The sequence below is a fragment of the Brassica napus genome, chromosome C3, assembly GCF_020379485.1.
Source record: "Brassica napus cultivar Da-Ae chromosome C3, Da-Ae, whole genome shotgun sequence".
NCBI lineage: Eukaryota > Viridiplantae > Streptophyta > Magnoliopsida > Brassicales > Brassicaceae > Brassica > Brassica napus.
The window spans coordinates 22005159-22020829 of NC_063446.1; the positions used below are offsets into that span (position 1 = coordinate 22005159).

The 15671-nt window shown below is 36.4% G+C and overlaps 1 protein-coding gene across 1 annotated transcript; it reads right to left on the reverse strand.

Moving 5' to 3' along the window:
- Nucleotides 1-801: 801 nt before the first annotated feature.
- Nucleotides 802-12788, reverse strand: LOC106426511 (DNA mismatch repair protein MSH6). The gene is made up of 21 exons (XM_013867221.3): nucleotides 6877-12788; nucleotides 6625-6724; nucleotides 6295-6397; nucleotides 6157-6210; nucleotides 5996-6070; nucleotides 5751-5819; nucleotides 5542-5625; nucleotides 5189-5383; nucleotides 4467-5014; nucleotides 4256-4385; nucleotides 3973-4064; nucleotides 3687-3865; nucleotides 3410-3612; nucleotides 3221-3322; nucleotides 2969-3131; nucleotides 2289-2575; nucleotides 2052-2189; nucleotides 1799-1878; nucleotides 1601-1700; nucleotides 1344-1473; nucleotides 802-1268 (listed from the first exon to the last, which is right to left on the reverse strand). Exons 1-21 carry the CDS (start codon nucleotides 7901-7903, stop codon nucleotides 1054-1056), a joined length of 4074 nt encoding a protein of 1357 aa, XP_013722675.1. The 5' UTR covers nucleotides 7904-12788; the 3' UTR covers nucleotides 802-1053.
- Nucleotides 12789-15671: the final 2883 nt, after the last annotated feature.

Here is a 15671-nt window from a genome sequence, read left to right on the forward strand (position 1 = left end):
AAGTTAGACCATCCTTTGCTTGGTGTTGCATTTTGTTTGGAAGGGAGTACTTGTTCATGGTCTTAGACAGTTAACAGGGAATGACAAATCTTTGAATATCTGGATTTTTGCTTTATGTGATGATAGATTGATAGCGCCTTTGATGAAGAATATTCTAGTTGATCTTAATTTAAAGGTTGCTGAGTTAACTGATCAAACTTCCAAACGGTGGGACATTAATAACCTTTTATCGTTGTGATGTTCTGCTCATTCTAAAGATCCATCCAATAGTACATGAAGATGATTTTTCAGTTTAGAGGCATAACCACAATGGTGATTTTTATCTTTTATCTTTTTTGAAACAAACCACAATGGTGTGATTATTCTGTTAAGTTAGATTACTGGTTGGCGACTCAGTTGTTTAAAGGAGACCAGCTTCGTGAAGCAGCAATGATTCCTTCGATCAAACAGTTGAAAGAACATGTATGGAGGGTTTAAGCACCAAATAAAATAAGTTTTTTTTTCTGTGGAAATTATTAAGTGGTGCAATTCCAGTAGCAGATGTGATCATAAAAAATGTATGAAAGTTGATAGTAAATACCAAGTTTGTGGCTGTGAAGATGAAGCAGTAATCATGTGTTGTTTCTTTGTCCAGTTGCAATGCATGTATGTAGGTGCTATGTATAATGTTCCTCATCCAGAAAATGGTTTGGCCTTTCAAATGATGGCCTTCAACAAAGTCTCTTTGGATGTTAGGAGATATATTCCGTGGATTCATTGGTTAGTATTGTAAAGATGATTGTTGTTTTAATGGACTTTCAGTTAAACCAAATAAAAGTTTGTTCAAGCAGAATCTGTGAGAACTTTCATCATTATATACACAAAATTGACCGATCCTACCTACTACAAAGAGTCTGAAACCCCCAAAAAACTTCACGAACGGAGATGAAACCCCAACCCCAAAGTGTATATACTCAAAGCTTTTAGTTTTGTGACATGAGAAATCTCATTGATCGAGCTTTGGTTAATGCTTACAAACTGAACAGCAAATCCTAAAGGCGTAGAGCATCTAAATCAATTGTTTAGCCGGAGATAAGTGTTAGCCTTGTAGTGTAGCTCAGACAGCAAGTGCTTTGAAGTTGCAGTATCAGAATCTGATGCAACACCACTGATGATCCGCTTTATCATTTCTGCCATTTTACGATCAGCCTTTTTATGGTTTTTACCATATAAGCCTTCGAACTCTTGGGATTTTATCACGGCTCTCTGAAGTACATCATCTGGAAGACCTGTGGAGAGAAAAGAACAATGATCACTGAATGCTTTTGTTTCAAATGAAAAGTTCTGAGGGGAGGTTATTTTACCAGCTAAGCGAGCAACGTTAACTCCATAGCTTTTAGGACATGCACCAGGCGTCAATCTGTAGAGAAATGTAACTTCTTCCACTCCACCACTTCCTTCTCCCACTTGACATCCCATATGGCAAAGCGATACCTATTATCCAAAGTTTCAGAATGTACACAATAAAAACAATCAGAATCAGATGATTGATTGTCACAACAAGTCTTCTAAACGCATAATCATATTGATCACTATCTGAACCAGACACTTTCCACAATACCTGTGGATTGGTTTGATAATCCATAGAGAGACGATGATAATGAGTAGAGAACATTCCTCTACACTGCACTTTGTCTATAAAGTGCTCAAGTACGGATTCCCTGTAACAAAAATTAAAAGATAAAATTTTAGATTAAAGTGAACAGAACACTAGCAGTATGTCTCAGAAACAAGATACGCAAGTAATGGTTCAACATACGCAATGGCTTGTCCATCTGATGTGGCTGTTCCTCGTCCAAGCTCATCTAGCACCACCAGAGAGTTTCGAGTTGCTGATGACTGCATATATTATGACATTATAACCTTATATCAATGTTCTTGTTGGTATTTATCATAGTTTAACAATACATGTGAGCAGAACTCAAAATAATCAAAAACAGTGGTAAGTATCAAATTAATCTGATGAAAGCTTCTTGTAACCGAAGTTGACAAACAGTATGAACATTACTTACCAGCATTACAGCAGTTTCTGATAGTTCTGTTAAAAACGTGCTTTGTCCTGCCATAATATGATCTTTTGCACCCATCCGGACAAATATTCTGTCAACAGGCGAAAGCTCAAAGGTTTCTGCTGGGACATCTGCTCCAATCTGTGAAAAAAATCGTCATTGCTTGAAGTCATTTTCATCAAACATTAAATGAGTCAAGGTCCATTAGCCTTCAAATTATTTAAAAAATGATGGAGTTACCTGAGCCAAGATCACAGCCAAGCAAACTTGGCGAAGAAGGGTTGATTTTCCACCCATATTAGGGCCTGTGAGGAGGATGAAGCTGGCCTGCTTAGACCCACCAATCTTTACATCATTTGGTACAAAAGAGCCTCTGCCTAATGAATCACCCCTCAGAACTGGATGCCCTAGACCAGTGGCTGACAAGTGCGGAACATCAACAGATTTAGAACTTGATATTACTGGACGGCATCTTACTCCTTCGTAAGAATCACTTGCAAAAGCGAGGCTGATCAACACGTCTAGCTCTGCAATCGAATGGATTCATGTCAACAACGCATCCATAGTAAGATCTAAGCGCACACTTTGTTTCCATGCCTAATTCCATTAAACTATGTTCTACCCAAGTAATCTCTTGCTGATAAGATGCAACTCAAATAGAAAGATCTAACCTGCAGCAGCAGGTTCTATTTCACAACAACATATTGCAGGGAACTCAATTTATTAATCGTGGAATCGATTTAATTCTAACTGGCTCAACAAATGCTCAAAACGAAAGGCTCAAAACCATCACCCACAGAGCTAACACCCACGAGGAAAAAATCATTTTCTTGAGGAAGATACTATCACTTCTTAAAAGAAAAGACAAACTTAAGTTGGAATTTAAATAAAAAAATTATAAAACATGAATTTGTCCATACCAGCTGTTGCAGAAACCAGTTGTCTCCATTCTTCTTGATGCTCGCAGAAACGTCCAATCAATCTTTGCGAAATGCTCTTTAGAGCCGACTCTTTTTCAGATTTCGCTTGTGCTAGCTCTTTTAATAATTTCTTGATGGTAGGAGTCCAATATCGAAAGACACCCTGAAAAGATGGATGTAAACAGTTGGAAAATCCCATTTGACTAAATCAAGCTCTCTTTATAGTGTGGATACATCAGCAATTTTGTTTACCTTTTTGGATGAGCATAATTCATAATCCTGAGGAATACTCCCACTTAAACTTTCAGGAACTTCCAAGAGATATTCGTCTTTCCCAACTGTAACATACTTTATCTGGACAAAATGAACAAAGCTCTGATCAGCATCCCCAGTTGATTAGGCATTTAAGGGGCAAAAAACATATATGGAAGTAGTTCTCACCGATGCATCTCCGAGTAATTTTCGTTGCTCCTTCAGATGTTTCGTCAAACTGACTTCCAATTCTTTTACCGTTTTGCAGGTAAAATCGTATTCTTCATCAGCTCCTTCATGAGGTACTACACGTCCAGAATCGTGAGCTTCTACCCAGTCAAAAGCATCCTTGAAATACTTAATGAAGGGTGATATGTTTGGAAGACTTTGACCTGGCATAAAAAGTATATAAGACGCTGTGGAGTTATCAGTCTAAGAATGTGAATATGGAGAGTATTGATGATACCAGGAGTAAGCAAATGACGCAGGCGTCTGGATTTATCATGCGTCAAACTAGTACGAAGGGACGAGCATGCTTCTACCATTGTTTCACAACCACGTAGAGTTGATATGAACTCTTGTAGCTGCTTCTTTGCTACATCCTCATATAGAACCACTTTATCTCCATTTCTTCCACTAGCTTCACTGTACCATGTAACACATAGATTTTTATTTTAACAAAATTGTTCAGTAGATCACTGATATAAACATGAAATGCAAGAAATGACATCTCAATCCAGCTAATCACTTACATGCTAGAAAAGATACGTGCAATCAACCGCTCCATGTCTGGAAGTCTTGACAGCGCCTTCCGGAATTCCAGCGAGTATGGGAGATTTTCCCCCTGAAAGTAGAGACAGTACCATAATACATAGAGTTGTCAGAGGAATAGCATAAATGAGAGTCCTAACGCTGCATGCAGAGTAAGCTTCGTAATATTAAGGAATTTATTTCCAGAAAATAGATGCCATTGCTTGTAACACATACCCCACACATCAGCAGCATATAAAGTCAAGCAATAATTTAAAGACTCACCCGAAGAATTGCTACAGCATCTTGGCGTTCCTTAATCAGTTCTGGATTATATAAAGGTCTTGCCAGCCATGTTTTCAGCAACCGTTTCCCAGACGCAGTGATACATTGATTCAATTGTGCATACAGCGTCCTTCAAAAGACAACACTCACTTTTAGTTTTGGAACAGATCAGTTACGTTTGATAATATGTAGCAAGGCTGAGATACTTTACCCCGAAACGCCTCCATTTCTGCTGTTTTCAAATATCTCAAGGTTTTCAAGAGCAGCAGCATCAAGAACCATGTGCTGTTTCTCAGTAAAGTTGCTGAAATCAGAGTATGGCAGGGATTCAAACTTGGCATATCTAAGTAGACTCTCATCCAAGAAAGCTTGTCTCAGGTAGTAAATGGCACCACCAAGAGCAGAGAGTGCCAGGCTACCATTCTTATCTCCAGATGCTAATTCAGACAACATTTTTGGAAGGAAGCTTGAACCACTTTCATTAAGGGATGGATCCCCTAGAATCTTTTCCTCACCGGAATAAGCAGAAGACGGTTCACATCTGATTCCTTTGTAGAAAGTTCCAACTTCATGTATGGTCTTCTCCGCATCCCAGAACTCAGAAAGTGGAACCAGATTGTTTACCAAGGGATTTCTGGTGTATCTAACTATTGTTCTCTCTGTTGCAGAACTCAACATATTAGCTGGTTTAATAATTTCCACCGGCCTTATCTCAGAGAGCACGCAAGACAATGCACTGCAATCTTGATCATCCTTGAACTGGTACAAAATGAAAAAAATGCCATCAATTAGGATAGAATATTCAAAAGCCGAAAATATCCAGAGACACGGTTACTAAGAGAGATGTTCGAGAAATGGTACATATGCTAAACATGCATACATATGCTAAACATGCATCGCTTTTCTTTCAATCAATTCAAGTAAAGAACCCACCTGCCCCAGGATTATCTTCTTTGTTGCAACATCAACCAAACATACACCAAAATTGTGCTCTGCTTTCTCGTCAGTTAAACTCTCTCCTCCTTCAGTCAACGCCATCAGATAAGATGCATCTGGATTAGTTAATACCATCTCCCCATCTGTAAGCGTGCCTCTTGTAACAACTGCACATATTTCACGCTTCACAACCTACAAAAACAGGAGTAATGTCACTAGGAATCCTCCCTATCATAGTTTTCTAAAAATAGCACCAGCCGTAGTAAATGGATTTCAATTTCACTAGCAATCAAATTGATTGGCTAAAAAGTGATGATGCCTACTATAACAAAATTCATAGTGGGACTTACTTTATCCTTGGAGCCTTTCTCTTTTCGGCGTCGCTCCAGCTGATCAGGTGTTTCTGTTTGCTCCACGACTAAAACCCGAAAGCCCTGATCCATTCAATTCAATCAAACTTTTTTCTATCCAACAGTATAACTTCTGCCCATGAATGTGACTTTTTCCCACACAAAAAAAATCATACTTAGATTGGATTGCTATGTTTCAGGAAACAAACCTTTTGAACTAATTTCTCGATGTTTACAGAAAAGTTCTTCTCAGGAAATCCACAATGAGGTTGTTCTCCCTACAAACAAAAATCTACATCAGGTGCTTTAAAAAAAAAATTATATAGAGAGGGCAAATGGTAAATACATAGTGACCTTTTTAGCATGATTTGATATCAATCCGTTGTCATTTTATAGAATTTTAAAAGATGCATCGAAAAGCACCAACAATAATGAGCTATAAAAAATCAGTTACCTTCATGTACCGTAAATCAAGTTCCTTGGCCCCAACGTGCGCATCCATCTCATAAAGCTCATAGAATTTACCCATCTGCTTGTCATCAAACGAAAACCATTTAATCTCCATATCTCCCACTAATAAATAAGTTCTGATTAATTGATCACTTCTTGGTCTACCTTGAAGAAAATAACTTTGTCCATATGTTTTGATTTAAACTCCCACCATTGTCTCTGAAAAAGAAGCCGCAAAATCAAATGAGTAAAATTTGAATAGCTTCATCAAATATCATGAAGCAGATTTCCATGTGCTCTTACCTGGCCTCCCGTTAATCTCTTTACAAAATCAGGTGGAAGGTAGAGTGTCCTCGGATCATAATTCTCATCCGTAGGGCGTCTCCTTTTTGCATCTCTTCGGTCTCTGCTTGCAAGAAATGATGTACAAGAACAAACCCATTAAAACTTAGCTAAAACAGGGATCATGCGAAGATGTTCCTGATAATTGTTGTTTAAAACACACAAATTAAACTTAAGTAAATAGCCTCTATAATGATGGACCAAAATTGTGCATATTCTAGATTCTTTCTACTCCTACCCACCGTATCAAATAGCCTCTATGATGATGGACCAAATTTGTGAAAGACTTACACTCCCATGAAGCGAAATTTCTCAGATTCACGCGCACCAAATCGAGCCAGAGCATCCCCATCCAACATGTTATCATCCAAACCCTTGACCACCCTATCAGCTGCGGTAAGACAAGATGAGATTTAGCAACCAACAAAGGACACCATCTTAAACCAAAGTAAATGCAAGAAACACATGCATGATTCTCAGCTGCTAAACAGATAAAACTTTGAAGTGTCACAAACAAAAAAAAGTGCAAATTATACGAATTACCTTCTCCAGTCTGCTTCACAGGCTCCACAACAGAAGCCTTAAAACCTTTAAAGGTAGTTTCTTTATCAGTCTTGCTTTTCTTCTCACCACCTGGTTTCGCTACTTCACTAGTCTTCTTCCGCTTTCTAGAGTCAGCTATGGAAGGAGTTTCTTCATCTTTCTCCTCCACCAGCTCTTCTTCATCCATCGTATCATCCTCAGCATCCAACTCCACATCATCTTCTTCGCTCTCACACACCTCCTTCCCCACGTTCTTTCCCCAGTCCTCATCACTAGAATCATCACCATCACTTTTATCTTCTTTCTCTTCTTCCACATTACCCATCTCCTCATCTTCATCTTCATCCGTCACAACTCTTCTGAAAGCCGAAGCAGCGCCTCGTCTCAATCGCTTAAACCTCGCTCCTGATTTCTCCCCAACCACCCATTCGATCCTCTCCTTCCCTAAATCCAAAGACTCCTCTTCCCCGTCTTCATACTCAACCATATGCTTACCTTCACCCTTATCGTACGAAGTCACGCTCCCTTCATACCATTTCTTGTCCAACGGCCAGTAAACCCTAACTTGCTTCCCCACCACCTCGTCTCCATACGTAGTTTCCGTAAATTTCGGAGGCGAAGGAGTCTGTCCGATGACTAGAAGTGGCTTCTTGAGCTTAGGATGTACAGGAGAAGGAGTCGTCGGACCGGGGCTTGGACTACGTGCAGGAGGATTCGATTTGGGGAGTTTATTGTTAGAGAGTGGCGGAGAATCAGGGTTAGGGTTAGATTTGGGGGTTGCGGTATTGGAGAGAGGCGATGGAGACGGAGAGTTAGGGTTAGGTTTTGATTTGGGGGTTTTGGTGTTGGAGAGTGGCGACGGAGACGGAGAATTAGGGTTAGGGTTAGATTTGGGGGTTTTGTGATTGGAGAGTGGCGATGAAGACGGAGAAGAAGATGAAGCGGATTTGCCGAAGAAGGAGGTGATTTGACGCTGAGGATTCACCAGCGGAGACCTTCCGCTGATCTGACGGCGAGACGGCGCCATGCGGAGAGTGAACAAGCGAACAGGGAAGGTGGAGAGACGAGAGAGAGAGAGAAGGAGGGAAAGTGAGAGAGTGTGGTGATGGGAACTGGGAGGTTAAGGGAATATAGTGTACAGATTGCGCGGGAACTTTCACCGGGAAAGACGCCGGCGACGCTTCTGAAATGGCGGGAAACAACGCCTAGTTAGACTAAAATAAGAGGTTGATTGTTTCGAGAATTTTTTATCGGCTCCATTGCGTGTGCATTTCGATTAGGGTCGTATTCTACGGCTCCATTGCGTGTGCTCCGCCTAAAATTTGTGGAATTCGTTGAGAGTTAGAATAGATTCGTAGACCCGGTTGGCTTATTCTCTTTAAATTTAAAATCGTTTTATAGGATTCTTTCTTATTTCGTCTATGTCTTAGGGTTAAAATCAAAAAATATTGATTGTTTTCGCGATGTTTCCTTACGTTTTCGATAAAACCCTCTTGTAAAAGTATTTTAACAATGCTTTCGGTGATGTTAGTCGATCCTATCCGAACTGTTCCTTTTCTATTCATGTCAGCATTTCGTATAGAGGTTATTATATCAGCAATAGTGTCTTTCCCCATGATAAGTTAAAATTCCTTAATTGTTCTATAATTTTGATATAATCAACATGTTATTTTTCTTTTATTTATATAAAAATAGAGACGAATTATATATTAATATATGAATTCAATTATTAATATATAAAATTATTAAGGGTATATGCGTGATACACAATCTATTAATTATAATTAATTTGATTTCAATACCATTTTTTTAATCATATCCTATATTAACTATCGATATTTAGGTCTTATAATACTTCAGGAGCTAATGAAACTATTTTAGTAAAGTTTAATTGTCTCAATTCCCGTGGGATCGCCCCAAAAACGCGAGTTCCTTTTGGATTTCCTTCTTGATCAATGACAACTGCGGCATTGTCGTCATATCGTATTATCGTCCCATTCTTACGTTTGAGTTCTTTACAAGTACGTACAATTACAGCTCTGACCACTTCTGATCTTTCTAGAGTAGTATTTGGGATTGCTTCCTTGATTACAGCAACAATAACGTCACCAATATGAGCATAGCGGCGATTACTAGCTCCTATTATTCGAATACACATCAATTTTCGAGCCCTGCTGTTGTCTGCTACATTCAAATAGGTTTGTGGTTGAATCATATTTTTGTATCTCTTCTTTTAGTGCAAAGGACGAAGTAAAAAAAATATTGTTTGTCAAAAAAAAACTTATAATCTTTTTATCCTTAAATGTTATTTAGCTTTTTCATTCTATATTCCTATTCAGAAATAATGAATTGGGTTTTTATAGGCATTTTTGATGCCGCGATTGAAATAGCTTTTCTGGCTATATTTTCTGGTACACCACCCATTTCATAAAGGATTTTACCTAGTTTAACCACAGCTACCCAGTACTCTGGGGATCCTTTCCCAGAACCCATACGCGTTTCCGCGAGTCTTACTGTAACTGGCTTGTCTGGAAATATACGTACCCAAATTTTTCCACCACGTCGTATATTTCGTGTCATTGCTCGTCGCCCTGCTTCTATTTGTCTAGATGTAATCCAAGCGGGTTCAAGTGTTTGAAGAGCATATCTGCCAAAACAAATACGATTCCCACGAGAGGATATTCCTTTTAGTCTTCCTCGATGTTGTTTACGAAATTTGGTTCTTTTTGGGTTATAGTTGATGGGTTTTTTCTAAATGAGAAATTCCATCTCTACTGCAGAACTGGACGTGAGAGTTTCTTCTCATCCAGCTCCTCGCGAATAAAAGGATTAATTAAGATATAGATGTAGTTAATGATTAATCCTATTAATCATGGTATTTTTTTTATTTCATCTTATCTCTTCTAAATTTGTGTATGTCTTTTTTGAAATAGAATCAAAGATCAATTTTATTTCGATTTATTTAAAAATAACGTAATATCATCATTACAAATGTAATTTTTATTAGAGTTAGAATATTATAACAAATCCTTATTTTATTTTTTTCATTGTTTTTTTCATCTTTTATTACTGTTTTTATTTGAAAAAAAAACCAATTTTTCGCCGGCGAATATTTACTCTTTCAATATCTATTTAAGTTTGCTGTTTATCCCCCGAGGTCTCAGAATCAAAATCAGAAATCAGAATAGATAATAAAGTTTCTGGTTTATTCCGCTATCCTGTCCAATGAATTACTAAGATTTCTTGTTCACTAGAATCCTATATATTCATGGGTTCCGTCGTTCCCATCGCTTATTGATTAATCATTAGGCCTGAATTCTACAATGGAGCTTTTACATGAAATTTTGAATTTTTTTTTTTTGAGGCAATTTTCTCAGTTTTTATTGGCTCAAGGCTCTTAATTTTTTGTTTTCGGAACAGATTTATCTAATTATTATAAATGAATCTGTATTGATGCTTTATTACATTGCTTTTCTTACAGTGACCTCATAGATTTTCCAAATTGGAATCATATATCATTAATATTCAATTTTTTCGCTCTTTCTTTCATCCTTCCATTTATCCGCATACTTTTTGATTACCTTTCATAACTTAATAATCATCTTTCTTTATTCTTTTTTTTAGTCAGTTGCTCCAATGATATGATCAGCCTATCATATCTTGACTAATTTTTTGGATCCAGATAATGCGAAGCAATGAGTTGCTTAGGTTATTTATTAATGCTGTAGTTATTAGTTGGTAAGTTCTTTTTTTTTTATCGTAATCTAACCCTAAACCAACGAGTCACACATTAAGCATAGCAATTATATCAAAGGAGTTTTGATGGAAATGTTTATTCAACCTTATAGAATTGCTTTTTTTTTTTTCTTAAACATAAAAAAGAAGACTACAAGTTTTTATTTTTATTTCTTTATAGTGTTATACTACATAGTTTTCGTTTTTTATCATTGGATAAAATGTAAAGACAAATAAAGTTTTTTTATTCTTCATCTACGAATATCCAAATTTTTATTTCGAACTGTATAGGAACAATAATCAATTTTAGCTTCAATTGTTTGTAAAGGAACTCTGCCTTCTCTGATCCATTCAACACGTGCAATTTCTTTTCCGTCGATACGTCCTGCAATTTGTACTTGAATTCCTTTTGTATTCGCCTGTTCAGTTAATTCAATAGCTTTTTTCATTGCTTTTCGAAAAGAAACGCGATTTTTTAATTGGCCAGCTATAAATTCTGCAAGAATATTAGGATGCCCATACGGATTGGAAATTCGGGTAATAGCAATGTTGAGTTTTCTATTGTCACAATTAAGTTCTTTTTGAACATTCATCTGTAATTCTTCGATTCTTCGGGGTTTATCTTCAATTAATAATTTAGGAAATCCTATATAGATTATGATTTGAATGAGATCGATTCTTTTTTGAATTTCGATACGTGCAATTCCCTCCATACCAGAGGATATTCTTATATTTTTTTGGACATAATTTTTAATACAGTCTCGTATTTTTTTATCTTCTTCTAAACCTTCAGAATACTTTTTTGGTTGTGCAAACCAAATAGAATGATGACTTTGGGTTGTACCAAGTCTGAAACCAAGTGGATTTATTTTTTGTCCCATGGGCCTCCACTACTATATGTATCGTAACATGTTAGATTTATGTTTTCATTGCTGCATCCAGGTTTTTTTAAATACATTAAATATTCTTCATATTGTTGATATAAGGATATATCTTCCAATACGATAGTTATATGACAAGTGGATCTTTTTATTGGGTAACTCCGTCCTCGTGCCCGAGGTTTTAATTTTTTCACCGTATTTCCTTGATTCACTTCAGCTTTACTAATGACTAAATTGGTTTCTTTGAAACCCTTATTGTGACTAGCATTTGCTGCTGCAGAATAAACTAATTTAAAAATGGGATAACATTCTCGATACGGCATAAGTTCTAATATCATAAGTGCTTCTTCGTAGGAACGTCCACAGATCTGATCAATAACTCTCTGTGCTTTGTGGGCAGACATAGATATATATTGCCCTAAAGCATATACGGAAGTATATGATTTCTTCTTTTTCTTCTTTATCATAAGGTTTACCTCTCACTAAAAAAAAAAATTATATTCATTATTCATTTTTTTGAATTCATTTAATTAACGACGAGATCTATTATCATTTTTCGCGTGTCCTCTAAAATTTATAGTAGGTGAAAATTCTCCCAATTTATGTCCTACCATAAGGTCGATTATATAAACGGGTAAGTGTTCCCTTCCATTATGTATAGCGATAGTATGGCCAATCATTGTGGGTATAATAGTAGATGCCCGGGACCAAGTTATTATGATTTCTTTTTCCGCCTTTGTATTAAGCTTCTCTATTTTTCTTAATAAATGCTTTGCTACAAAAGGATTTTTTTTAGTGAACGTGTCACAGTTAATTAACTCCTATTTTTTTTAAGACGAAGAAAGAAATTCGATTTTCTCTCCTATTTACTACGGCGACGAAGAATCAAAGTCTCACTATATTTTTTCCTTTTTCTAGTTCTTCTTCCAAGCGCAGGATAACCCCAGGGGGTTACGGGTTTTTTTCTACCAATTGGAGCCCTCCCTTCACCACCTCCATGGGGGTGGTCGACAGGGTTCATAACTACTCCTCTTACTACAGGACGTTTACCTAGCCAACATTTTGATCCGGCTCTACCCAAACTTTTCTGGTTTACCCCAACATTTCCCACTTGTCCAACTGTTGCTGAGCAGTTTTTGGATATCAAACGGACCTCTCCAGAAGGTAATTTTAATGTGGCCGATTTCCCCTCTTTTGCAATCAGTTTCGCTACAGCACCCGCTGCTCTAGCTAATTGTCCACCCTTTCCAAGTGTGATTTCTATATTATGTATGGCCGTGCCTAAGGGCATATCGGTTGAAGTAGATTCTTCTTTTTGATCAATCAAAACCCCTTCCCAAACTGTACAAGCTTCTTCCAAAGCATACAGCTTTCTGAATGTAGATGATGATATCTATACGGATGGATCTTATCTTATATATATCGTAGAATTCTTCTATATATGGTAGAAGTACCACACGAGTGGATATATAGGAATCAAAATCTGCCGAATAACTTATGTTATGATCTTCTACATCCTAGGTCTTCCCGTTCCGTCATCTGGCTTATGTTCTTCATGTAGCATTCAGACCGAATGACTCTATGAAATTACGTCGATACTTCCACATATTATGGGTAACGTAGGAGGCATCTCTATTTTTCCCCGGGGGAATCTTTAGAATTACCACTGCTTAGCTTTCAATTCGCCTCTGACCATCAAATGAAATGTGAATAACCCGTCCTCCTCTCTTTGAAACAAGGGGCGCTTATGGTTCTGTCGGTGCTTGAAACAATTTTGTCTTCTCCATATTACTATATCTCTAGAGTCAATAATTTTATATGAGGAACTACTGAACTCAATCACTTGCTGCCGTTACTCTTCAGTTTTCTGTTGAGGTCTATCCTGCAGAGGTACTCAAATTGGATCAGTGATCGATTTCTAGGTTTTGTCGTAAACCTAATTGGTTACTTCCAATTACGTAAATCAAATAGTTCAAACCGCACTCAAAGGTAGGGCATTTCCCATTTTTATAGGAACTTCTGTACCAGAAACAATGGTATCTCCAATTATAGCCCCTCTGGGATGTAAAATATATCTCTTCTCACCATCCCCATAGTGTATGAGACAAATGTATGCATTTCGATTAGGGTCGTATTCTATGGTTACGATTCTACCATATATGTCTTTTTTATTTCGTCGAAAATCTATTTTACGGTATAGACGCTTATGACCTCCCCCTCTATGCCTTACGGTGATGATTCCTCTGGCATTACGACCTTTACCACAATGATGCTGCCCATAGATCAAATTATTTCGTGGATTGGATTTCACTTGACTGTCTACGGCTCCATTGCGTGTGCTCGGGGTAATCATTACCATTGTTCCCAAACTAGCACTCAAGGTCAAAAGTCACAAAAATAGCACTTAATGTTTTATCAAAAGTCACATACTTAGGGTTTAGAGTTAAAGGGTGGGGTTTAAGATTTAGGGTTTAGGGTTTAGGGTTTAGAGTTTAGGGTTTAGGGTTTAGATTTTAGGGTTTAGGGTTTAGATTTTAGGGTTTAGGGTTTAGAGTTTAGGGTTTAGGGTTTAGAGTTTAGGGTTTAGGGTTTAGGGTTTAGGGTTTAGAGTTTAGGGTTTAGGGTTTAGAGTTAAGAAATGAGGTTTTGGGGATAAGATTTCAAATTTTGAAAAATAAAAAAAATTAAAATTTTCAAAGAATAAACTTAGAAATGTGCTATTTTGGTCATTTTAGCTTTTGAATGCTATTTTTGTGATATAAACTTAGAAATGTGTTGTTTTGGAAATTTGCCCTTTTTGGGATAGTTTTTGGTTTTTGTTTTTCCAAAAACCTTTTTTCATCCAATCAAGTTTTTTGAAAAATAGTTTTCCTAAAATCTAGGGAAATTAGTTTTTAGAACAACTGTCAATTTGTAAACAAAAGCCAAAAACCAGTTTTTTCAAGTTTTTGGTTAGAATTTTTGTTACATTTATTTATTATTACAAAATGTACCACGTACGATCCCTGTTCCGGAACGCGGTAGGCGCTAGTCGGGCGGTCGGGTTGGGCCTAGCGCCTAAAGAGAAAATCGGGGATTAATCGGAAATTATGCGGGGCGGAATTTTTAGATGGTTTACTATGTTATAAAACATGTTAATCTTTAATTATGTATAACATTAATACATTTTCATGTTTAAGATTGTATAAAACACACAAATAGAATATATAAACTTAATATAGTGTAATTTTCATCAAAATTATGAATATAAATGATATTTATAAAATTTTAGATCAAATAAACAAATAAAAATATTATTAAAACTAAAAAAAAATAAAAAAAATTAAAAAAAAATTAAAAAAAATATAAAAAAAAAATAAAATAAAAAAAAAAATAGATTGCGGCCGCCTAGGCGGTCATTTAGGCGGCTAGGCGGTCATTAGGCGGAAAAAATCGGATATCCGATTTTTTAAACCGATTTGACATAAATCGGGGCGGAAAAGCGACGCGTAGCGCCTAGGCGGCCGCCTAGGCGGCGGCCGATTTTTAGAACAGGGCGTACGATGCATTTGTTTTGGTAAACGCACGTGAGCCAAATAGATAAATCACTAGGCTAATACTTAAGGCACTTTCATGCTTGATTACTAATAATAATTCTTGAGCACATCTATATAAACCTAAGGCATATTTCATATATTTTAATTATAACACAGCATAGTTTTACTAAAGTTATGACGCTATTTAAATATTTGATCAAATAATAAACTGATGGTCACATTTTTTTTATTTAATAGAGTAAATTACATCTATGCTAATTATAACAAAACTTAATTTTGATAAAACTATCATAAAATATCTGAATGTTAATAGAGTAAATTTCTGCATCTTTGTGGGATTCGAGATAGTTTTTATTTTATGTTTGATATTGTTGTTTTACAATAATTTTTTAATAAGTTTGGAGAGTGTTTTGATAATAGTATCTTCTTTCTTATTTTTCCATAATAAACTTATTATTATTATTAATATTTTATTATTTTATTATTTTTAAAAGCAAAAACCAAAAACTAAAAACTAAAAACTAAAATCTAAAATTACCAATCAAGTTTTTCAAAAAACTAAAATCTACTGCAAAATCAAAAACTAAAAACTAAAAACCAAAAACTGAAATACACAAACCAAAAACTAAAAACCAAAAACCAA